Source organism: Barbus barbus (genome assembly GCF_936440315.1).
Source record: "Barbus barbus genome assembly, chromosome: 39".
In the NCBI taxonomy this organism is placed as follows: domain Eukaryota; kingdom Metazoa; phylum Chordata; class Actinopteri; order Cypriniformes; family Cyprinidae; genus Barbus; species Barbus barbus.
The window spans coordinates 27,105,448-27,132,723 of NC_136717.1; the positions used below are offsets into that span (position 1 = coordinate 27,105,448).

Sequence of the window (27,276 nt, forward strand, 5' to 3'; positions counted from 1 at the left end):
GCAAGCTTCCCAGAATCCCCAGCGGACCAGACTCCAGAGGTTGGAGGTTTTGGTTGCTATGTGAACTGCACGGATCCTCATCTCTCAATCTGCCGTGTGCAGCGGAGCGATCATTACACCGCTGGAGCCATGTGTCCATTAGATCCTCCTCTCTTTATTTATTGGACTCAACTAGATTTTGAACAAAATGTGCCTGAGCAAAACTCACCGCCACATTGAGAGTGGTTTCTATGCAGTTGCTAGGTGGCTCGGGTCCGTCCTTCAGTGTGTTTCATCTGTTTTATGGTCCAGCGTGTCTTGAACTCATTTCAGCAGAGATGAACTTTGTTTCTATCTGAAGATGAAATTTCAGGTTTCAGTCCTACATCAGTTCACAGGATAGAGCGACATCATAAATTCTGCATGTAATGATTAAATCTGAATATGGGGTCAACAGTCCTCATTATTTTCTCTGCAATATTAAAAACCTCTTAATATTTCATGGGGTCCCAAATCTGGAGTTGAATTAATTTGGTTAAAAAAAATTGCTATTAATGTTTCATTAACTATGAAAACCCATTTCCAACATGTAGGGATTAAATAAAAAGTAGTATAAAATGTAGCAATTATAAGATAAAAAGTCAAAATTATGAAACAATGGCACAATTTCTAAATTATGAGATAAGTCATAATTATGATAGAAAAAGCTAAAATTGTACCATAGAAAGTCAGAAATTCAAGTAAAAAATTTAATTATGAGATATTTCATAATTATGACATACAAAAGTAAAAATTATAATAATTATCCAATAAAAAGTTATATAATAAAATAACTCATAATTATGAAATGTTATAGTTTATAATTAGTTATAATTATGATATAAAAAGTCGCTATTATGAGAATTTATGAGACAAAAAGTCGAAATTATGACAAACCTAGTCATAATTATTAAACGTTGAAATTGTAGAGGTAGATAATCATGATCATAGAAAGTCAAAATTATGAGATAAGTCATAATTACAAGATAAAAAGTTGAAATTGAGCCACAGGAAGCCAAAAATTATGAGATATTTCATAATCATGAGATAAACATTATGACATAATTAATTAGTCATAATTAAGATATAAAAATGTTGAAATTATGATAAAAAGTCAATTATGACAGTCAATGTTATAAGATAAGTTATAATTATGAGATAAACTAAATTATGATAAACCTAGTCATACTTATAAAATTTTTTAATTATGAGGTAGATAATCATAATCACAAAAAGTCAAAATTATGAGATAAGTCATAACTATAAGATAAAAAGTTGAAATTGAGCCACAGCAAGCCAAAAAAATTCAAGTCAAAATTATGAGATATTTCATAATCATGAGATAAAAAGCAAAAATGATGACATAAATAATTAGTCATAATTAAGATATAAAAAAAGTTGAATTTATGAGATATTATGAGATAAGTTATAATTATGAGATTTTTAAAAATCTAAATTATGACATACCTAGTCATACTTATAAAAAGTTGAAATTATGAGGTAGATAATCATAATCACAAAAAGTCGAAAAAGTCATAATTATGAGATAAAAGTTGAAATTCTGACACACTTAGTCATAATGATGATATAAAAAGTTCCAGATGAGATGCAGCAGAAACACTGAAATAAACGTGATGTTCAGTGGAGTAATTCCCCTCATTATTCCAGTGGAGGCTGATGGACGCTCCAGCGCAGTATCAGGAGCAGATAAACACAAAGCGAGAGCAGAATCACCTCTGACAAACATCCAGAGACGATGAACTCATCCGTACTAAACAATCCCTGCGGTGTTTAACCATTAGAGCCGCTCTGTTCATCAGCCTCGGCCTCAGAGGAGCGTCTCATCAGGGGTCACTGCACAAAAAAGTGACTTTTGGGGTGAAATATGAAATGCTTTGTGAGATTTATCCTCTTACTGTCATTCTCGTCTGAGGAAGATAATGTCCAGGTTTGTCTCCCAGTTTGAAGAGAGGTTTCTCATATGTGCAGTAAGACTTCGTGAACCAGAGACTTTGTTCTGTTTGATTGGTTGTGCGTTTGTTTTGAGGCACTTAAAGACATGAAGTGTTTATCTTGTTTATCAACAATATCTCATCACCTTTGTTTTAAAAATCACAATCAGTTCACAAAAAATACTTGTTTTTCTTGATTTAAACTTTCCATAAAGCAAAATGATTACTGAGTCTTGTTTTCTAAAATAATTATTAGTTTATTATTAAAACAAGAACAAACATCTGCTGATGGTCTCATGAAAAAAAATCAAAGCAAGATTATTTTTCTGACCTCACTTGCAGATACTTGTTCTTATTTTAAGCAAAAACTCACCTCAGTTTTTTCTCAGAAAACAAGACCTTATATTATTTTCCAGTAAATGTATCTTGATTTAAGAAGGTTTAGATGTTTGTACTGAAAAACAAGACTAAAACACTGCCATTTTTTGCAGTGTGGTGGATATTTTGATATTTTTACCGCAGAAATCAATGGGGTCTGGTAGAGGTCAGTTATTTTTACCAGGTGAAGATGCAGTACTAGATGAGCGAGGGGCATTAAATGGCGTGTTTGTGGGGTCACGCTAATGTCATCGTTCATGAAAACAAGACGGCTCTGATGTCTGCCGGTCGATGGTCACGGAGCGTTCTGGGACGTTCATTCATCACTTACACGACGGCTGTGGTTTTCACATGTTTTACTGTGACCCGCCGTCTCTTACGGCTTGAGCTGCTCAAGAAATCATCAAGCCTTTATCTCAAGTACAAAACAGAGACACGTCATATAATAAATAAACAGATATAAACAGGGCAAGGTTCTCAGAGTCTCAAACGTTCTTCCAGTAACTTATCTGGTCTCAAAACATTAGCACAAAAAAATCATTCATAGATTGTTTATGAAACATTTGTTTTCTGATATCTTTTATCAGTCTAATGTTTTTTAAATGCAAAATGATACATCATAACCAAGAAAAAATGTAACATTTAAAAAACTGAATGTTTTGAACGTTCAGAGAATATTCAGAAATAGCGTTTTCATAACTTAATTGAAACGTTCTTAGAGCATATTTGTGTTAGCAAGGAATTGCGGGAAGAAAAAGTTGCAATAACCTTTTTATTTCTTTATCCCGTGTTGGAGACACATGCTCCTGTCTAGAGTTCAGGGCCTGTATTCACAAAATTGTTACGGCTAAAAGTAGCTCATAACTCGCCGATTTAGGAGAAAATCTTACAAATAATGGGCATGTCAATCATTAAATGACCAGTTTTAGCTACTTTCAATCGAAAAGCAGTTGGCAACACTGGTCAGTGTTTTTTTCCCTTTGTATTTTGATGGTTTATATGAAGGCAGCGGCTATTTACAGTAAGTGCAAATAGCATATTTTTTAGCGATAGATGCTATATACACCAAGTGAAAATAGCAGTATTTTTTAACGATATGTTATTTACGCTAAGTGCAAATAGCTATAGATTCTATTTACACTGTTAAAATAGCAGGAGTTTCTGATATTTATACTACTTGTTGCAAATAGTGGTAATTATCTGCACCTCAGTATTGTAGTACATTATAAAACAATACACAATAATAACTTATTGAGTGTAAATTATAGTTTTAATTCAAATTACTAAATGGATGCCACCTTGAGACAATAAAGCCCTCCCTAACCCTACCAGATACTTTTATTGTCAACTTTTTGATTATTTCCTTCATTTGTATTGAAAATAAATGCCTTTCTGATTCGATATGAGATTTGAAAAGGGAGGAAAAAGTTTGGTAAAAGGTGGACTCGAACTCGGGTTGATCGCGTCAGGAAGCATGCACCTTACCATCTACACCATTAAAAACGATACTAAATTATAGTCGTTTTTTAGTGTTGACTAACCAAATTACACGTTAGTGGGCGGAGTTAGTGTAAATAGACACTCAGTTAAAAATGAAATGTGGGGTCATAAAAAACAAAAATCCACACATCATTTTTGGCCACTGTTGTGTTTGGTGGGGTTACAGTGCCATCACCGGTATTTTCCAGCCAAAAAAAAATTTAATTACTGTAATTTCTGCAGTTAGATCATTGACTTGTTGAGTGGAAGAGGTTATTAAATTTCTTTGTCAGTTATAAAAAAAAGAATAACTCAAGTTTGCATCGTTTCATCAACTCGATATTATCATATAACTCTAATATATCATATGTTCGCAGGAAAGTTTGTGTCTCCTCCGCTTTGCTGCCATCGAGGTTAGGAGACCTCTCCAGCGCTCTTAAATCATTTAGGAGCTGAGACCTAGTCTTATCACTAAGGAACCTTTATGAATCACTCTTATTCTTAAGTCTAGGAATGAGAGTACAATTACGTCATTCTTAGAATTTTGACACACTTAGGACTAAAATTTTACAATTTTATGGCCCAAGATAACTTTGAATGAATGTTCTATCAACGTTACTGGAAGAATGTTTGTTCATAACTTTAAGGACCTTACCAGAACTTTCTGAGCACTTTTTCAGTCCTCACGGGACATTAATAAAACATTTGTTTAGAGTTATCTGTTCTTTTATAATGTTCTCAAACCCTTACCACAACAGCATTATTAATACATGGTTCATGGATCATTTATTTGGATGTTCATCTGACGTTTTTTAAATGTAACTGCTTGTTTCAGAACATTTGAATGTAACAATGTTTGCAAAATGATAAAATGGAACAATAGAAAACGTTTCTACAACATTTAAAAAACTGGACGTTTTGAACTTTCAGAGAACATTCAGAAATAGTGATTTCATAAATACGTTCTTAGAATATATTTGTGTTAGCTGGGGTTTAGGACGTGTGTGAATCTGCTCAAACTGCTTCAGAAGAAGCCTCTGCAACTTCAGCTTCTATAGTAAATGTCAAATAATCACAGATTTAACACAGCCCTGGTTTACCGTTTCTGACCGTCATCGTCCAGATCGACTCACGAGAGCGAGAACTTCTGCTCTTCACGGTCAGCCAGATCTTTTCTGTTCTTTTGTCACACAAAATGACCAAATCATCTTAATACCACCCAAAACTTCCTATTCACTCACTCTCTGTGTGAGTTTTTGAACCACAAACGGAGACGTTCAGCACAATGTTCACGCTGCTCTTTTACACATAATGAAAGTGAAGCAGGAGGCGGACGCTGTCAAACACCTAAAAGGACAACAGCAAATGACATTATATCCACAAACATGACATTCTATGTGAATAATATGTAATATCTGGATCAAGCGAAGCTTTGTTTCAGATAAAACACACATGCTGAATGCATAAGCCCCAGTAAAATATAAGCACCCCTGTAAGTTCACAGATGTCATGACTAATCCTGACGCTTTGTATAGTGAGCAATTATAATAATCATCCAGTGAGGAGAATCTGACACTGTAACAAAAGACCCTCAGACAAACCCGAGCTTCAGAAACGCTCGCTCTTTGTGCTGAAGTTCCTGTCAATCTCTTATATAATAGAGGATTGCAGCACACAACAACAAGCGCAGACGACAGCTGCACAGTTTGAAGAAACTCTGTCCATTTTCATCATTAAACAGGTGTTTATCACAGTTCTCTCCTGAAGCGTCACACACGTGAAGGCAGCAGCGGATCAGTGTTAATTAAAGAGCTGTTAAACATCACTGTGATCTGTCTGCATGCCTCTGGGACCCTCAGGAACTAACCCACTCCAGAGACACACACTGACATGCTATCAAAACACGTTAAAGCTGCAGACCGCAGCAGAGATAGATGTGTGCCTTTAATAATAGAAGAACAAATAATAGAATCTAAAACGAAATGTTACACTCAAAAAAATTATTCATTGAATTTACAAAAAAAAAAAAAATTAAGGTAAGTGGTTGAAATACATTTATTTTAGCTACATTTAAATTAAATTAGTTGACTAACTTAAAAAAAAAAAAAAAATTGTAATGTAGCTAAAATAAATTGTTTGCAACCACTTACCTTAAAAAATGTAGTATAATTTGTTTCAGTGTAAGCAACATAAAATAATAATAAAAATAATTAAATAAAATTGTAACATAAAAATCTACATATATATAAAAATAGGGTCTAAACAACAAAATTAAATAGAAAGAATAAAATATGAATAAAATAAAATAGTAGCAAACATTTTACATATAAACACAACAGGATTTAAAATAAAAATAAAATAACATTAAACAAATACATTTAATAAATAAAGGGTCTAAAACAATACAAAATAACATAATAGTAACAAAAAACGTATTAATCAAATAAATAAATAATAGGGTAAATAAAACAAATAAATAAATAAATACGGTCTAAAATAAAATAATTAAATACATAACTAAATATGTGACCCTGGAGCACAAAACCAGTCATTTATGATGTATACATCATCTGAAAGCTGAATAAATAATCTTCCATTGATGTATGGTTTGTTAGGATCGGACAATATTTGGCTGAGATACAACTATTTGAAAAATCTAGAATCTGAGGGAGCAAAAAAATCTAAATATTGAGAAAATCTCCTTTAAAGTTGTTCAAATGAAGTTCTTAGAATGCATATTACTAATCAAAAATGAAGTTTTGATATATTTACAGTAGGAAATTTACTAAATATCTTCATGGAACATGATCTTAATATCCTAATGATTTTTGTCATAAAAGTAAAATGTATAATTTTGACCCATACAATGTATTGTTGTCTATTGCTACAAATATAGCTACTCACATATGAAACAAATGTCTAAAATAAATAAATACATATATACATACTGGTTCACACCACTAGTTCACTGGTATGTGGACATTTTAAAAACATCATTCTGCTGAAAAATCCCACACTGCACTGCTTTCCAAAAAGACACTGATCTTACTGCATGGGCATTTAAAATGTTTTTTTGAGATCATTTCACCAGACTGAGGTTTAATTTCTCATGATTTAAGAATACAGATGTTATCTACTATAAAAGGGTGGTGTTCTGTGTTAACCCCGTCTGGGTCTGTGTATATTGCTGATATGAATTAAACGTATCTGCTGCGTCTCGTGGGGCGATTCTGCAGAGCTGTCACAGCGAATATACGCTTCATCCACATCCAGCTCATGATTTCAACGGCAGCACTGACGGGATCAAATTAGAGAGCGTTGCTCATTCAGATTCAAAGCATCCGGCGGCGTTCAGCAGTGCAGAAGGGTCTAGATCACTGCTGACAATTTTCTTGCTAAATTTAGCAACTTTTCAGACTACCCGAGCGACTTTTTCTTCCAAAAGCACTTAGTGACAAATTTTGCTTTTTAAAAAATTTATTTGGCAACTTTTGATAAGTGACTCAAATGATAAAAAGGAACATTTACCATTTAAATTACACAAATTAATTAAGTTAGCTGCTATTTACAATTGTTTAATATAATAATAATATTATTATAATGTAGTAATTTAATAATTGTTCATTTATGATGCACTTTGTTAGTAGCTTGTACTTACGATTGTTGATCAGTTGGTACACTGTACGAAAAGATACTAGTAATTTCTTCAGGATCATTATCTGTTATCCGTTGTAACCCGAAAACACAAAATACAATGCGTTATTAAAAATGCAGGGAAAAAACCTGTGGAAAAATCAATACAGAAAATTCCTTCATATTAACACAGTAGATCGTGCCTTTTCTTACAATACTAACTAACTACTAATACACTGCTTGAATCTATAACTGTTCAGAATGTGTAGTTTTACTGCTTTACAAGCTAATAATAAAATAAAAAAAACTTCAATTGTAATCCTCCAAAAATGTGTATGTTTCAAAAATTGAGTGCTTTTAAAATGTCATTTACACACTTTTAGCAACAAATTGACCTTCCTTTAGCAACTTCTCCTGAAAAATTAATTAGTTAACACTTACATTCTCTCATGTCTCTCACATCTGTCGAATATCTCAGTTTGCAAACGTTACGACAGGATGTGATACATGTTAAAAAACAGATATAAACCAGAGGATCTGAGTTTTTTTTCTGTATAAGATCCAAATGAACCGCTGAGACTATAAGCAGCCAGCTGACAGAAATACGTTCTCATTAGGTTACCAAAACGTTACTCCTGAATGTGTTTTCTCTGTCATATGAATATTAAAGGAACATTTCATTGTATCATTTAGAAGCTTATTAGAACGTTACTTTTGAATGTTCTCTGAACGTTCTGAAACAAGTGTAACATTTAAAACGTTTTAGAATGTTCAGTGAACGATGTATAAATACTGTTTTTGAGCTAATGTTTTGAGAACATTATTAAAGACCAGATACCTCTGAATAGTTCTGAGAACATTCTGTTCTGTCCAAACGAATCATTAAAGTGATTCTCTGATCACACATCAAAGCATTACATTAAATAATTTTGCAAATATTATACGAACGTTATTTTTCTCAAGCGTTAAAAACATCAGGTGAACGTCCAAATAAAACATTTCAGAAATAAAATGTTCCATGAACAATGTATAAATAGTATTGTATAAATGAACATTACTGGTGCAATAAAGTTTGTTACTGTCCAAATGAATCATTCGAGTGATTCACTGATTCCATCAAAAATTAGCGGGAATATGAGTTTGCTCTGGTTGTGTGAATGACCGAAGGTCACCTGAGGGTCATGAAGCTCCGCCCACCTCACCTGGAAAACACCTGGACACAGAAGAAGCCCTGAGACACACCAGATTAAGATCATGGTTTATTATGAGCCTATGCATCATTTACACACAGATAAAGCATCTGCAGTGCAGAAAAACCTGCTGGAGTCTTCTTTGATACGATCTCATTCAATATGAGGATATATGAACATTCATATTAGAACTTCAAGAAATGTGGGAACAAACTGTTCATCTGTTTTCTCCCCATAATCCATCTGGATACTGATGAAGTTCATGTTTTGGCGGAGCTCTGTGACCTTCATCGGTCCGGATGCTGATCAATCATGGTTAATAATGAGAAGGTCTGAGCCGCTGATTAATGAACATCATAAACCAGCGCTGAGAGTTGACTGAGCCACAAGAGTCTGAGATCCTGGGATTCTCCCGTCTCTGAATCTCTGAATGACTCCTCGAGACACAACAGATGAGCGTCTCTGAAACAGTTAAAAGCATAACAACAGTTTAACCCTCAAAATAACTAGTTCAACTATTTTTTAATAATTTAACACATTTGGAAATTCACAGTTCTCTGATGTTGGTTAATGATCACATGAATTTTTTAAATAATATTACTTTAAAAAAATAATTAAGTAATAGCAAATGTTAATTTTTTTGACTTATTTTATATAGTTTTTAAAATTAATATTTACATTTTTAGCAAGTGCATGTTTTGGTTTTATTTATTTTAATTTTACATTTTTACATTAATATTTACATTTTTATTTAGTTTTTAAAGTATGTTAATTTGTACATTTTTATTTAATTAACATTTACATTTTTTTGCAAGTGTTTATTTTTTTATTTAGTGTAATTTAAAATATTTTATTTGATTGATTATTATCTTGGGAGTCCCTGTGTGTTCAGTACATGTTTCAGATACAGATTAAATGTAGCTGATTGGGTGAAAACTGAGCTTTTATTCAGTGCTTGTAGATTGTGGAGCTCAAGCACAGAAGATCAAACCCACATTAATCAGAGCTCAGAGAGCGCAGGGTTTGGTTAGTTTAGCTGGTTAGTAGATCATAACTACGCTATCTGATAAGATGAATGAACAGCTCTATCAATCACTAACCAGACAGTTTAGAGCTCCTGCTTCGAGTCATGTTTGATAAACGCTGTTTGTGAATAGAATGACTATTTGAGTTTTACATGTGATAAAGACAGTGATATAATCTGTCAGCAAGATAAACGCACTGCTGATTCCAAGAAGAAATACACACAAAACTTTTCTGGAAGCTTCAAACCCCTGTTTGTGATGATGATGATGATGATGAAGGCCAGCTCACCTGTATCGGGTTTCCAGCGGTTACCAGAGCTGATCCCGGTCTGAGGAGATCTGTGCCGCACGTAACATGGGAATTGAAAGCAGGAAACGGCATTAGTTTAGTGTTTCATACAGAAAAGAAAGATATAGGGGTTTTGAGGTTGATATGGTTTATTTTGAATCAATGAAGATCACCGCAACGCCGGCCAATCAGGAGAGGATCAATAATTAGGCTCCAGACAGGTTTGGCGAAGCCGTTTAAATAATTGATAGAAGTTGAATGAGCTCGAGTCATACAGTCGTCATAACCAGCAGCAGAAGGACATTTGCATTGGGTTTCTATTAAAAGCTTCTAATTAAAGCGCTGGTGATGTTCAAGGGTGTTGCGGTGACACACTAGTCATTAATGGAGCTAAAAGCTTCATCTGCTGGTAACAAATGATCCCAGAGACAGATGGATGACCTTCATCAGCAGAGATCCGCACAGAAAAATCACTGAGAAAAAGCATCATTACGTCATCTTTAACTCAGCTTCATGTCGTCTCTAAACCTGTATGAGTTTCATTCTTCTGTTGGAAACAAAACACCATATTTTGAAGAATGCTGGGAATCAAACTGGTGACGGTACCCATTGACTTCCATTGTATTACTATCAGCGACTATTTAGTTACCGTCATTCTTCAGAATATCTTCTTTTGTCTTCAGCAGAAGAAAGAAACTCATTCAGGTTTGGTGATGATGATCATTTTCAGACTATCCATTTAATAAACACATTGCATAAACATATTTGTTGCACATAACATTTGACGTGCTTTCAGTTTTTTTATCACTATTTATATGCAAGTTGCAGTAATAATTTCTGCAAAAATTGACAAAATTATCTAAAATATCTAAGCGTTCTTAAATCAAGATACATTAATACACCAGATATTAAGTCTTGTTTGCTAAAAATAACAAGATTAAATGTTTTTGCTTAAAAAAAATCTAAGAAAAATAATCTTAGTCTCCATTTATTTATTTATATCAGAACCCATTAACAGATATTTGTTTGTATTTTAAGCAAAAACTTTCAATTTAGATTTTTTTTTTTCAGAAAACAAATCTTAATATCTCAAGTCATTTTGCATCTCAAGAAACATTCCCATTAAATTATAAAAACATTATTTCTGAATGTTCTCTGAACATCCGTTTTTTTTTTTTAAATGTGGACGTTAAAGGAACATTCCATTTGATTTGAAACATTATGAGAATGTTACTTTTGAATGTTCTCGGAACATTCTGAAACTAGTTACATTTAAAAAATGTTAGATGAGCATCCAACTGAAACATTTCTTGAATAATGTTTTTGTGCTAATGCTTTATCATTATCATTATTAAAGACCAGACTGCATATCATGTGTTTATTAATGGTGCTTTAAATCATGCACAAATCAGCAAAAATCTCTGGAGGTTTGTTAGTCATGGAAGCGCTTGAGATCATGGTATTGTACCATGTTTGTACCGTGTTTCTGAGGGTCTTCATACCTTTGTGGTCTTGATCTTATTCCCTGTAGCACAGCTCCATCCTTTGAGATCCGGCAGCACTTTACAGTCCTCTCCATCCAGACACGGATGCATCTGACACCACCACTTCTGCTGGACTATAGAGGCTGAACACACACACACACACACAGATAAAGATAAATCATTGCTTTACTCTCACAACACATTCAAGTCTGTTTTGACCTGAAAGAGATGCATAAAAATGTCTTGTAGTAAGTTTTTAGTAAGGGAACAAAACTTTGCAAACACTTTAAGAGTCTCAAAATACACATCATTTATTTTTTTCAGAGTTTTCCAATTATTTATGAAGAGATATTAACCATTTAAAATGTTCAGGTTATTTTGACCTGGGTACATATGGAGCACCATTAGTGTCAACAATTCTTTCTGTTACATGATCTATGAAGTTATATTAGTGTCAAAATCTTTTGTGAAATATATTTCAGATTTTCCCCATTTCTCACACACTTTTAGAACTGAATTTTGTTGATGAACATCATGAATATGTCGCCTATTAATGAAGCATAAAAAATGTATCACTGAAAGTTTATGCAAGTAAAATGAATTTATTTTGATTGAAAGCTTTTCAGAGTAATATTTAAGTTGTTTTGTTGGAAATAAATATGTAGGTTTAATAAATTTGGACTGATTTTGAGCGGTTCAGAGGATTTAATTTCCATTAATTTCAATGGGGTTAATACTGATTCTCAGATTATATGTTTATATAAATGTAATCTAATGTATATATATATATATATATATATATATATTAGTGCTGTCAAATGATTAATCGCAATTAATTGCATCCAAAATAAAAGTTAATGTTTACATAATATATGTGTGTGCTGTGTATATATTTTTGAAAATATTTCCATGTATATTCATATAATTTATATTATTTATAAATAAATGTAATACATAAACATAACATATTTTTCTGAAATATATACTTCCATGTGTGTGTATTTATATATATATATATATATATATATATATATATATATATATATATAATAAATATACACAGTGCACACACACATATATTATGTAAACAATAACTTTATTTTTTATTTAATTTATTTTGGACGCAATTAATCATGATTAATCGTCTGAAAGCACAAATATATATATATTAGGGGTGGCACGGTACACAGATGTCACGGTTCGGTACGTACCTCGGTTCGGGGGTCACGGTTCGATACAATTTCGGTACAACAGGGAAAAAAAAGACATCTACTTTGCTCAGTTTCTTTTATTTTGATGTGAAAATGCTAAATATTATTACATGTTATATATATAAAATCTGTTTTGTTTGCATTGTGAGTGTACACAAATAAAAGCAGACCTTTAAGCAACAGCACAAATAAAAATACAATAGAGTAAAGATACAAATAAAATATCAGTGATTTTCAGGGGTTTTTTTTAGGTACAGAAATTGAAGTACGATTAAAGTAATCAAAGGTAAAACAGCATTGCATATTTGACTGTATAAATTAAAGATTACTCTTTATTAAAGTTACAAAAGCGATTCAATCAAGAGCAGTGAGTGATTTCTTTGTTGTTGCTGTTTATTTAATATTAACTGTCACTTTAAGAGAAAGCACTGATACTGTACGCCCAGCCGGCTATGTCTGCTATAGGATACTTACCAAGACGGGCATTTTGTGAATTTATCCATTAAAACACAATACTTCAGAGAGAGCTTCATATTTGCGCGCGTTCTGAGGCGCAGGTTTGTGCGCTTCTGATGAGCGCACGCACAAATCTTCTCACTGCGCGCGCGAGCTCGCGTCCTCTGGCTCTTAAATATTTGAGCTGGCAAAGCTTACATGACTTTAGTCTAAACACCGATATCAACGTGTGCTGTTCAGGTCTCACCTGTGCGCGCGCTATCAGCACCCGGGTGATGACGGAATAAATGCTCATATTCCAGCATACGGCACTCGCATTGAACAAGAGTGAATGATTTGTCCACTTATTTATTTATTTATTTTTTCTCAACGCTGTTGTTATAATGCACTGGGAAGCCAGAATACGCATCCATTAACAGAAACATACATTAGCCGAACCCTATTTGTTTTACGTGTTATTTATAACAAACCACATGCGTTGTCAGAATTCAGTTGAACCGCGGTCCTAGCGCGTGCCGAACCGTGTGTGGAGAACCGTGCGGTTCGGTTTTTTTCCGCGAACCGTGCCACCCCTAATATATATATATATATATATATATATATATATATATATATATATATATATATATATATATATATATATATATATATATATATATATATATATATATATATATATATTGCATCACAGTTTTTTGTGTGGTTCATTTAAAATAATTTATAAAAAGGGGTGAATGCCATAATAACATTCAAAACTCTGAGATGTTTTCACATTCACTCATTAATGATCAGCTGCTGATCAGATAGAGTCTGGTGGTTTGAGTTGATGTCGAATGCATTATGAGAGCTAAACCCGTCAGAACGAGGCGTGATGATGGAGAAAATCATTAGCAGGTTAAGTGGAGATGTTTCTTTGGAGATGACCTGCCGATGGAGGACATTCGAGCCACGCTTTCATTTGCAGAGAATGTCAGCGACTAAATGTCAGAGAATAGGTCAGACGGCACTCAGGGGCCCGAACCCATCCGAACAGATCCGTTAACATTCATTTCACACAGCCAAAGTATTACGGGTGGAACGATTAGAGGCGATCAGAGTTTAATCAGCTTCTTCATTAACGAACAGACATTAAACACGGCGCTAATGACGCTGACCAGCAAACGAGCGCTGAAGCAGTTCACTGGATAATCAATTCATATCAGTATTAATTGCTGGATTAATTGAATAAAACGATTTTATTTCCAGCATTTTAGACAAAAGCTAATTATTCCTCATGCTGAGAATCCATAACCAAACGTAAAAACAGTGTTATTTGAGTAACACTGATTATCATTCTATTATATATTTTTAATTAGATTTTATTTTTATATTTTCTAACTGTGATTTTAGTTTTTTTTTTTTTTTTTTAAGTAATTTATTCATTTTTATTGGTTTATGTTATTGTTATAAACTAATATTATAGAGTTATTTTAGCCCTTCAGCTTAAACTAAATGAAAATATTTTTTAAATAAATGTATATTTATTTTAATTAATGCTTATTTTATTTCAAATAACAAAAGTATTTTTATTTATTTATTTTTAATTTTATTTTATTTTATTCCAGGTTAGTTTTAGCTAACTAGAATTAAATAACTTTGAGTAAAAATGATTTCAAATACAAATGTTTTAATATTTTCACTACATTTTCATTGACAAGTAGTTGCAGTTACTTTATAATTATCTTTCATATATTGTAGATATAATAATGCATTTAAAATATTTTAGAATAATGAATTCAAAATTGCTGAGACTGACAAAAAACAAGGTGTAGTATTTACTTTGAAACTATTTTCACTCATAGATTACAAAGAAATGAGAAGTAATACATTAAATGAAATGAGAAATTTTGAAGCAGAAAGACTCAAATAGTACTTTCTCATAAAATGCACTCCAATAATTTTCACAATCCTTTTGTAGTCTGGATTTCATACGCAGTTCATGCTGCTCTCGTGATCTGAGGATTAGGACTCAGAGTTTGTAGAATATCTCTGTCCGGTGTGTTTTTAGTACCGTCTACGCAGGACGGAGCCGCTCTGGTGGTTCCTGCCACTTGTCCCGGGAAACACGAGCACTTGACGGTCTGAGAACGCTCCTCGATCTTGTTCTTATTGCAGCATCGGTGTAACGCCACGACCTCACATGTTCCCATCCGAACTGCAACACAACCTTCATCAAGCACCACTCAAAAACTAAATATACTAAATACACTTATTTCACTTCAGCTAACATTTCTCATTTTCACTTAGTGTAACTTGAAATAACTAAAAGGGGAATAAAAATTCATGCAAAGTATTAGAAATTATTATCAGAAATGTATTTTGTTTTTATCTATTTGAGAAATTTTTAAATCTCATAAAAATGACAAAAAAAACATATTACAAAATTGCTAAAACTATAACTAAAGTTAAACAGAAAATAAAAAATTTAAACTAATTCAAAATATGAATAAATATGATATGAATGAATATGATAATAGTACCGCAGTGAAACTAAAATAATGCTGGACCAAAATCATCACAATAGACATAAAAATTAAAATAAATAAAATTAAAAAAAAATAAAGAAAGAAAGAAAGAAAGAAAGAGACAAACAAGAAAATATAATTAAAATAAATAAATAAATTGATTAAAAACCACATAATGTCTATGATTCTAAAACAGCACTGGACCACAATCATCAACATAGACATAAAAAAAAGTTAATTAATTTTTTTAAACTAAACATAAATAAATAAATATTTATTTATTTATTTATAAATAAAATAAAAAATAATAAAACAATAAAATAAAATAAAAAACTAAAATAAAATAAACTGAATTAAAAACCATATAATATCAATGATACTAAAATAGCAGTGGATCATCATCATCATCATGATTGATTAGTGGACACAGTGAGTGATGAGCTCACACACACTTCAGTACTAAAGCTGTATTGATGAAGCCAGCACTGTGAGCAACTGAAGGAGCGCCGCTGAGTCTCGCTCGCTGTCCTTCCAGCCGCTCAATTATTCACACGCTGCGGTGCTCAGCACTTTTAACTGCTGCTGACATTTCTGTGTGTGTGTGAGTGTGTGTGTGTGTGTGTGAGAGAGTGTGTGTGTGTGCGTGCAGTAAACAGCTAATTAAGAGTTTGCATAACGGACTCAGAGCGGACAAGCTTTTCTAATTAAACTGTATCTGCAGGAGTTGTACTAGCGAGATCTGCTGGGATTGGTGGGGATCAAACAGGAAACAGGAAGTGCACTGATGGGATTTCCTCTGCTGAACCCTGTTTCTAAGCGTCTCTGCTCTGATCATGTGATCAGACGGACGGTGACAAACCATATCTGTAAATACACTGCGAAAAAATCACAATCTTCCTCACTAGCTGCGTCTTGTTTTCCAAATATCTAAATATCCTTAAATTAAGATGCATTGACTTGAGAAGAAAAATGACTGAAGATATAAATGTTTTCTAAAAAAGCATCAAAATGCAGTGAGTTAAAGCTTAGAAAAAGAACAAATGTCTGCCAATGGGGTCAGAAAAATACTTCATTCAAAGGGAAAACAAGATTATTTTTCTGACCTCGATGACAGATATTTGTTCTTGCTTTACACATAATTTTGATAAGTTTTTCAGAAAATCTTGCTTCTCCAGTAAAATAACATTGAGATGTTTGTACTGGAAAACAAAACAGAAATACTGAAGAAGAACATCAGTTTTGCAGTGAAATTAAGTCAAAAAACTTTCAAAAAATCGTAAAAGTAATTTTACTAAATTAAAACTAAAATTGAAAAAAAAAAAAATTAAAACAGAAAATATAATAAAGCTAATTAAAAAGGAAAATATTTACATTTATGAACATTTTAAATAACATGTATAAATATACATGTACATTATATACTTTATAAATAATTAATAAAACAATATGAATAAATAATATAATAATAAATAGAATTTTTTTCATTGAAATAAAGCTGAAATTAAAATATAAATACTAGTTTAAAAAAACAAAAAAACATAAAATTAAATAAAAAACAATTATATAAAATAATAAATTATACAAATAAAAAATTTAAATAAAATAAAAACTGAAATATAATAATAACAGCTAATTAAAAAATTTATACATTTATAAACATTTTATATAAAATGTATAAATATACATGCACATTATCTACATTTTATAAATAATTAATTCGAAAATATGCATAAAAACTATAATAATAAATATAAAAACAGCACTGCTGCGTGTGATTGAGGTCTGAGACGAGGAGAACGAAGCCCACCCTGATGTTCCCTGGATTGTGCTGGAGATCCCAGGAGAGCCAGGAGGAGAACCAGCAGCAGGACCTGAGTGAGAACTCTCTGAAGATCCCTCATGCTCATCCTGCACACAAACACACACACATCAGACACCCATCCGCTTTCATTGGATTCATTCAAAGTGAACTTCATTTGCAGGAAAAATCCCAGGTTTTCTCATTAGACTCACGCAGAAACACATTGACTCCAGAGCTGAGCCTCGTTAGGCGTCATGTAAACAATCTCACTCACACTGATGGTAATTACTGGCAGCGGGGCGTATTGCTTACACACGGGTTATGAACTGATATTCACTTTCTATATTCCATTACGGAGGTGCTGGAGATCTGACCGTTTGTTTTCCGATCGGTATTAGGATTGTGGTTGAGTAATGAGTATTAGATCATCTGAGACTGACACACACACACACACACACACACACAGACGCACACACACACACACACACACACACAGACACAGACACACACACAGACACACACACAGACACACACACACACAGACACACACACAGACACACACACAGACACACACACAGACACACACACAGACACACACACACACACGCACACACACACAGACGCACACACACACACACACACACACACAGACGCACACACACACACACACAGACGCACACACACACAGACGCACACACACACACACACACACAGACGCACACACACACACACACACACAGACGCACACACACACACACTACTAATAAATCAATAAATAATAAATAAATATGTTACTATAGCAATAACACTATTTAATAACAATATTTTTTTTACCTCAGTAAAATTACAGTTGAAATTTTACAACAGTTTTCAAAAATATCTTGAGTTATGAGTTATGATCTTATAAGATTAATGATATTAATAAATATTTAAAAATGAATAATCAGTCAATAAATAAATAACTAAGATCAGAACTCATATTTTATTTTTGAAACCTATTGTAAGATAAAATAATAATTATTAAATTGTATTATTACTATTTAATAATAATAATTTTATTTTACAATAGTTTTCAAAAATAAATGATCTTATGAGTTATGATCTTAGTTTATATATATATATATATATATATATGAATGAATTTTTTAAATCAATAAATAATCAATCAATAAATAAATATAGTAATAATAATATTTAATAATTATTATTATTTTATTTTCCAACATTAACATTACAGCAAGATTAAAAACTAAAAAACATAAATGATCTTGAGTTTAGAGTGTAAATATGCTTATGAACATGAGATCTGCCTTACAAAAGCTCCAGATGTTTCTGTATTCATTATTGTTATTATTTATTCTTAATCTTTACTTTTCTGTACAAAACGAATGTAAATAAGCGGACATATTGACATTGTAATTAAACGTATTTATTATCAAATATTTAAGTGGGAATTGTTTTTCACAAGCTGTTACTACAACAGGAATTATATATGAAACACTAAATCTGAGGTCATACTAATATTATGTTCATTTCATACTCATAAAAGGCGTGTACTTGCTTTCAAACGTCTTCATACAGTATCACATTGGGAATCTGATCAAATGACCTTATAAAAGTCTTTAATTCGCCTGCCGGAGGGGAGAAACGCAGACTTATTTTCTCATTAAGAATCTGTCAGAGAGGAACGAGCCGTTTCTAATTGTGTGTTTTATTCTAAAAGCTCTTCATGTTTAATTCAGGCCTTTGTGTTGTACTGCAAACCCTCAGGACATCTGCATAATTTATGCACCGAACAAGAGAACACGCCGTTAAAGTTTGGACTATTGCAAACATTAATAAACTCGCACGCATCAACGGGATGAATTATTAAAATAAGAATCTAGTCTGGTTCAAAACGAGGCAGTCGGCACATGTTCCTTCATCGCTGCTCATTTGCGGCGTGCCATTCGTCTTCATTACGTCTGTCAGAGATCACAGAGTTGCGATTTCTGTGCTTTCTCAAGTTGCTAAAGGAAGGTTGACTTGTGCGGTCACTTCACGATTACGTAATCACAACACAAAACTGTGTCACTGCATCAAATCTCAGCAAAAAGCATATTTTATATATGTTCATTTAGATTTGTTCGTGAAATAATATAAATGCATGATATAATATTAAAATGTAAACAGCTATTTTTAAATACATTACATTTTTGAACAATTACAATTTAAGTTTTTTTTTATTAGCTAGTAAACCAGTAAAACTACACATTCTGAACAGTTATACTTTAAAGCAGTGAATTAGTAGTTAGTTAGTATACTAGTACACTCTAAGAAAAATAACATGAAGGAATTTTCTGTATTGATTTTTCCACAGGTTTTTTACCTACATTCCGCATTGTATTTTGGGGTTACAACGGATAATGTAAATTAATTTAACGGTAAAAGACTGTAATGCTACAGTAAAAACCTGTTAAATGGTTAACGGTACGTTCCCGTACTATATATGGTGAAAAACTGTATTGGCCATTACATGTAGTTTTACGGTAGTATACTGTTTTTGGAAGTGAAAAAGAACATATAATTTACAGCGAATAACCGTAAATTGACATTCCCAGAATTCTCTGTGTTACATTTCAAGTTTGATGTTTTTTTTGTTTAAATAACTATGTTTCTTCTATCAGTTTTGTACATTAGGGTTGTATGTTACATCTAATGTAGTTAGATTTCAGTTTCATGTGTGCTACCATGATGGTGTTTAGTGTGTGTGAATGACACTGTGCACCTTCTATATATGTTAGTATTTAAAAGCTGCTTGTGAAAGGCTTTGGTTCATCATGTGACTTTCTCATCACCACCTGCTCTTGGTGGCTATCAGTGTATTACAAAACAGATTTCAGTACTTCAACAGGTTGGTATATTAAAATTATATAAGTTAATGAAATTACGGTATTTAACTGTAAATTTAAGTTAAAACCGTAAAGCCTAAAACTTTGCTACCGTATTTTTTACAGTAAAATTCCGGCAACCACAGCTGCCGTTTTTTTACCGTAAATTTTACAATCTTTTTTTCAGTTTTCTAGATATTTTTTGTACAGTGTACCAACTGATCAACAATCGTAAGTACAAGCTGCTAACAAAGTGTATCATAAATGAACAATTATTAAATTACTAAATTATTATTAAATTAAACAATTGTAAATAGCAGCTAACTTAATTCACGTGATGTGTGTACTGCTCGGCATCTTTGGTTTTCTCTTTTTGTGTAATTTTTTCATTTGAGTCACTTATCAAAAGTTGCTAAAAGTTGCCAAATAAATTTTAAAAATAGCTACATTTGTTACAATGTTTTACTGGTTGACACGGGACAGGGAGTCAGCAATAACATTTTCAATACCTTTCTTGTGACATATTTTCAATAACTAATAATTTTCATCAAAAATAAAATGTCATCTGATAATTTATTTTTAATATTCTAAGAACCTTTTCTCTTAACATTATGAGAGCATCCATTTTTGTCCTAACATTTATGTAACTTATATAAAAATGTTTTGTGTGAATGTGTGAAAGTTTTGAGAAGTCCCTGTTAGATGGATGTTCAGAGTTTAAAGAGCTTCTCTCCTAACAGAACACCGTTTCCGCCCTGGGTTTAATTTATCTTCCCAATCTGGCAACCATGCTTGTAATGTAAATCAATGAGATCTTTATAACAGTATAGCAGATACTTACATAAAATGATTTCAGTCACTGCTCTATATCTCCAATAATATCTTAGTAAGATGAGATTTATATGATGATATATGAGATGATATATAGCCTAGATGTAGATTACAATGATCCAAACATATAATGCAAAGCTGATTGAGAGATGAAGAAATAAACGCTCCTCAGAAGATGTGAGATGAAGATCATTCCTCCGCTGAGGAACAGAGAAGGTAAAGCTTCTGGAAACAAACGCTCCTCAAAAGATCCTGATGATCATATTTGAGACGCACTGATTTTACTAGAAAATGATTGATGGAGAATCAAGTAAAGCTGAGCTGCTTCAGTCCAGTAAGAGTTCATCTGGAGATATGACTGCAGTTATTCTGACGCTTACTTGATCAAAATCAGTAAAGTTTCTGAAATCTCACGTAGAGGCACGAGGAGAATAAAGCAATCTCTGTCCTCCATCTGCGACTCTCGCTCCAGTGTGATGTTTCAATCAATTTCTGTGAGATTCAGTGTGCCACCATTAGCTCTTCACCTCACACACACTAATCAATGCCAATCGCTCTAATGTTTGCCTGTGTAATATGAACGCTCTATTTCTGATCTGCTTTTAATTGCTCTTTTTGTGACGGCAGCATCAATAACGAATACCGTGGAGGCCCGTTTCTGCCACTGAATAAAAAATCAAAAAGGTAATTGCGATTGTTGTCTCACAATTCTGACGTTTTTTCTCGCACACTGCAAAAAATGCTTTTCTTACTTAGATTTTTTTGTCATTTCCAGCCAAAATATATAAAAATTCCTAAAGCAAGAAGGATTTTCTAGACAAGTAAAAATTATTGTCTAGTTTTCAGAAAAAAACAAATCAAAGTAAGTGAGTTTTTGCTTGAAACAAGTTAAATAATCTGCCAATGGGGTAAACAAAATAATCTTGTTTTCTGTTTGAAATAACATTATTTTGCTTACCTGATTGCTAGATTATTTAGCTTGTTTCAAGCAAAAACTCACTTAATTTTGAATAGTTTTTGCTGAAAACAAGACAATAATTTTTACTTGTCTAGAAAATCCTTCTTGATTTAATAGATATTTTGGCTGGAAACAAGACAAAAAATCTAAATAAGAAAAGCATTTTTTGCAGTGCAATTGCGAGTTATAATTGCATCATATAAACTTACAATTCTGATATAAACTCACAATTGCGAGAAATAAAGTCAGAATTGTGGGAAATAAACTCCAGCTCTTAAGTCCAAGTAATAAAGTCCAGTTCTAAGGAGAAAAAAAAAGACTGATATGTTCTCAGAATTGCAAGTTTATCCCCCGGTTTCACAGACAAGGCCTAGTCCTAGACTAAAATCTAAATCTGAGCTGTTTCAACTGAAAGAAACTTGCACTGATTGATCTTAAAACATGTCAGTGCCTTTAGTGTTGTCTTCAGATGCAGACCAGTAATGCTTTTTCTAAGGCATGTTTATAAAAATGACTTAAATGTCCTAATTGAACTATGGTCTAATCCTGGTTTAGTCTAAACCCTGTCTGTGAAACCAGGCCAAAATCTCACAACTGCGAGTTTATATCATGCAATTCTGAGAAAAAAGTCAGAATTGGCAGTTTATATCTCGCAATTGTCAGGTGTAAACTCACAAATGTGGGAAAAAAGTCAGAATTGTGAGAGAAAAAGTCACAATTACCTTTTTAATTAATTTTTTTTATTCAGCGGTGGAAACGGGCTTCCATAGAATACGCTTCAGAAACAGGAGTAGAATGTTGTAAGAAACTTTGTAACCTTTAAATAACATTCTAATCACAAGAAGAAAACTGGACTTTTTAACATTCTTAGAATATTAAAAACAATCATTCAAATAATGCTATATTTTGGGAGAAAATAAAGTTAGTAAAATGGTTTAGGAAATAATTTTGTAACCTTCAAATAATGTTCTAATCACAAGAAGAAAACTGGATTTTTAACATTTTAGAAACATCAAAACAATGTTCCTACTATGTTTGTACATCTGGAGTGCATCAGCAAAGATGTTTCAGATGTTCATCATCTAGATAAACGATGCCTTTTCTCTTATATCAATTAAATATTGAAGAAAAGATTCAAGAAATGTAAAAAGATATCCCCTTGGAAAAAGAGGAACACGTCACATTCTCCAGTGTTTTATAATACTATTTCAGTTTTTCTACTTCTAAACTTATTTTTTCAATGTAACTTGCCATTTCTTTATGATTATTAGTCAAATTTGCTTCACTGTAAAAAGTGATGTTGACTTAACTTTGAAAAAAATTGAGGAAACCCGTTGCCTTAAAATGATTAGGTAAATAATAATTAAAAATGATTACTTATTTTTATTATTATTATTTACTTAATCATTTTAAGGCAACGGGTTTCCTCAATTTTTTTCAAAGTTAAGTCAACTTATCACTTTTTACAGAGTTGTCATTTCTGAGTGAAAATTGTCAATCTTACAGCAAATCGTTTCAGTGTACAGCAGTAACAGAGCAGTTTTGTTTAATAATACTCTTAAATCATGGTATTTGCCGACACAAACCCTTTACAGCTGCTGCTTTGTGTCTCGTCAGCAGTGCATCGAGCTGTTAGAGACATCGTCCCAGCATGCTTTGTGTTTTCATCGCACCTCTGAGAGAAGCTGAAGCGAGCTTTAATTATAACACACGTGTGTTTAGACACACTCAGAATCAACAGCAGCCGATCGATCGTCTGCGACTAAATGAAGCTGCATTTCTGACATCGTATTCACAACAAACGTTCGTTTGCTCTCAGAAGGAGATGTTTGGCACACAGTGAGTTTGGCTGCTTCAGGTCAATTCACAGCAGATCCTGGACCCGTAACACACCTGTGAATCCACAGAATCCACTAACCTGACACCTTTAACCAGAAACGGTTCGGCCGTCAGAATCACTCAAATTCACCTGCAGTTTTATAGCGCTGTTATACAACGTCTGTTTCCTTCAAACGTCCTTCCTGTTTGGCACAGCATAGATTATTGAGCACAACAACTTATTACTGATCTATTGAGTGGCAGCTATGAAACAAATACATATTTCATTCCATATTTCTTCATGAATCTCTGATGTGATTTATACTGTAGTCCCTCCTGTATCTCGTCACAGCATGAACTTGTTTCTCTGACAGAAGTGTGATGAAAGGTGTCAGAAACGCAGGTTATTTTTAGCCTCGTTGTGCGCATGCTCTTATTGGACGGGAAGTGACGGATGATTATGTAACGCCCTTAATTAGCTGCTCCAATCAAATCAAACTCAAACGGCACATGAAATGACTTCAGCACACCGCCAAAATGAGTTTCACTTCCAGTACTAATATCTAAACAGATGCATACTTGAGAAGTATTCAGATATCCTGAAAAATATCAGAATTATGTGTAAAACAAACAAATATCTGCCAATGGGGTCAGAAAAATAACTCGTTTTTTTCTTTGAATTAAGATTATTTTTCTAAACCCATTGATAAATATATTATATTTTTAAGATGAATTTTGATAGTTTTTTTTTTCAGAGAACAAGACTTAATATAATACTTTTCCTTAAGATCTTGATGTAAGAATATTGAGATATCTCTACCGGAAAACAAGACAAAAATACTGAGGAAGAGCATCCGTTTTTGCAGTGCATCATGGAGGATTTATTTTAATCTCTGGAATGAAGCAAAGGAAATTAAATCAATTATTCATTTGCTTTTTGTGACTAGTATATTTTCTTTTCTAAAGGCAGAAAGTTTAAACAAGCACATAAAGCCCAACCGTCACATGACATCAGATGAAGAGAAAGCCTTTAAATACAGAAACTACAGGAGATATGTGACATGACTATTATTCTGCTAGTCATATTACCAAAAGACAGATGAATTTGTGATGTTTGATTGAAGCACAGCCTAAAGCACAGAAGTTGTGGGAGTGTCTGTGCTGACAAATTTGGGTCATAAAAGTTTTTAAATGTAATCAAATTACTTTTTTTTCAACTAACTAATAAAAAGTAATGCATTACTTTTAAATTTACTTTTAGAGTTACTTTTTTAAAATAAGAGATTAATTTGTTTATTAATTTCATTTTTGGTGTGAAAGGATCCTTATAGTTGGCAAAAATATAACTTATATAACCCAGGTGACAAAAAGTAACATAAAAGTAACGTAATCCATTAGTTTCCATAAAATGTAACTAAGTAATGCAATTTTTTTTATGGCGTAACGCTATATTGTAATGCATTGCTTTTAAAAATAACTTTCCCCAACACTGCATGTCACATAATAACTAACTAACTTTAAAGGGATAGGTCACCCAAAAACGTAAATGATCCCATGATTTACTCACTCTCAAGGCATCCTAGGTGTATATGACTTTCTTCTTTCAGACGAATCCAATCGGTGTTATATTTAAAAACATCCTGGCTCTTTCAAGCTTTATAATGGCAGTGAATGGGTGTTATTTTCAACCTGGTCTCATGGCATAAACGTACCTTACTGCACGTTTCGCTGCAGTTTCATAGATAAATGTCCACTGAGTGACGCTAAAACACAGGTTCAGTATGTAAACCCTGGCATGTTTTCATTATGTTGATATAGGTTTGTATTGCGGCAGTTGTGGATGCACTTTATTGGACTTCTTTTGGAAAATAACACCCATTCACTGCCATTATAAAGCTTTTTTTCTGTTTTTGAATGTAACTAATATAAAGAAGAAAGTAATATACAGCTAGAATGGCTTGAGGGTGAGTAAATCATGGAATCATTTTCTATTTAACGCCTCTAACTTTATTTTGACCCAAAATACAACATTTATTTTTAATTTTTCTATGATTATGCTGTTGAGAGAAAACGCCATGCGTCCGTCTCTCTCGTCAGGGTCGAGCTCTCCTCCATCTCAACGGGGCACAATATGTTCAGAGACCAACACCAGTCCAGATTAATGCAGGACTCAAGGTGATGAGGACGGCCAAGAATAGCAGCCACACACACGACTATGAAATCACAGCTAAAACATCTCAGGAAGCCTCGTTGTGCTTCATTAGCAGGTTTCTGGTGTCAGATCAGCAGCGTAATAACTAGGGTGAACGGAGAAAACAAGAACAGAAGTTAATGTAATACAGCGTCTGAAGCGGCGAGTGTGCATTACAGTCAGATAACATTTTCTTTCACGCTCTCGCTGGTTGTATACTGAGCGATCTCCGGCGGGAGTTATAATCTGTGTTAAGTGACAAGCTCATTTGTGATTCGGGATATTGGATTCAAGTGAAACGGCTTCTTAAATGAGAACAAATGTAGGGCGGGACTTGGTTTTGATTGGATGGGTGTGGTTTGCTGTGATTGACAGGTCACTGGAGGGGAGGGGTTATTATTGCCCCGCCCTCGTGTCACTGCACGCATCATCAGAGAAGAGATGTCGTTTCAAGGAGAAGAAGGTCGTGTTTTACATTTATGCATTTAACAGAGGCTTTTATCCAAAGAAATATTCAAACAATATTCATAATATACAATGCCAGGTTTATCATATAACTAGATTAGGATTAGTTTATGTTAACCAGGGCGCTTGATTGTTAAAAAATTAAGAATCCTGTACATGTGCTATAAAAAAAACATTATTTTTCAAAGTTCATATGATAACATGTAGGCTAATGATTAAATGTTTAAAAATTATTGATTGTAAGAAGATGTTTTAAAATCAAATTTCAGTTTTTCTATTCCAGTATTTCATGTTTTATTAAATTTGCTACTTCTGCTACTTCTTCTACTTGTTGTTTTCAGTTTAGGAATATTCCATAAACAAATAAAAATGGGTTGTTTTTGGTTTCATGGTGACTTCAACCTGCCCTGGAAGACAGGTCATAGCCATTATTATAATTGGTTTTTTTTTGTGAGTGGTAATAACGAGCGCTGCATTCACAGACGGACGAGGGAAACTGCATGTGTGACACTAACCTGTCATGCATGAGGTTTAGTGATGCATGAAAATGTACAATAAAATATGAGTGCGGCCATCAAGATGGAGAAGTCGATGTGTTTGTGCCTCATTAAGGTCATCTGGAATTAACCGGAACACATGTGATGTCCTATAAATGAGCAGCAGATGAGACATTTACACCAAAACCACCAGTCCATCCCGAGCGGACGGGGTCGTGACCTCTGA

The 27,276-nt window shown here is 33.0% G+C and overlaps 1 protein-coding gene across 1 annotated transcript in view; it reads right to left on the minus strand.

Moving 5' to 3' along the window:
• Nucleotides 1–8,708: 8,708 nt before the first annotated feature.
• LOC306858783 (chemokine-like protein TAFA-2) overlaps nucleotides 8,709–27,276 on the minus strand; it is a 21,313-nt gene continuing 2,745 nt past the window's right edge. Inside the window, exons 2-6 of the mRNA XM_079399504.1 lie at nucleotides 17,427–17,527; nucleotides 15,166–15,309; nucleotides 11,467–11,591; nucleotides 9,965–10,014; nucleotides 8,709–9,112 (exon numbers count right to left, since the gene is read on the minus strand). Coding sequence (XP_079255630.1) covers nucleotides 9,985–10,014; nucleotides 11,467–11,591; nucleotides 15,166–15,309; nucleotides 17,427–17,526 — 399 coding nt within the window. The 5' untranslated portion in view covers nucleotide 17,527 and the 3' untranslated portion in view covers nucleotides 8,709–9,112; nucleotides 9,965–9,984. The remainder of the gene's footprint in view (nucleotides 9,113–9,964; nucleotides 10,015–11,466; nucleotides 11,592–15,165; nucleotides 15,310–17,426; nucleotides 17,528–27,276) is intronic.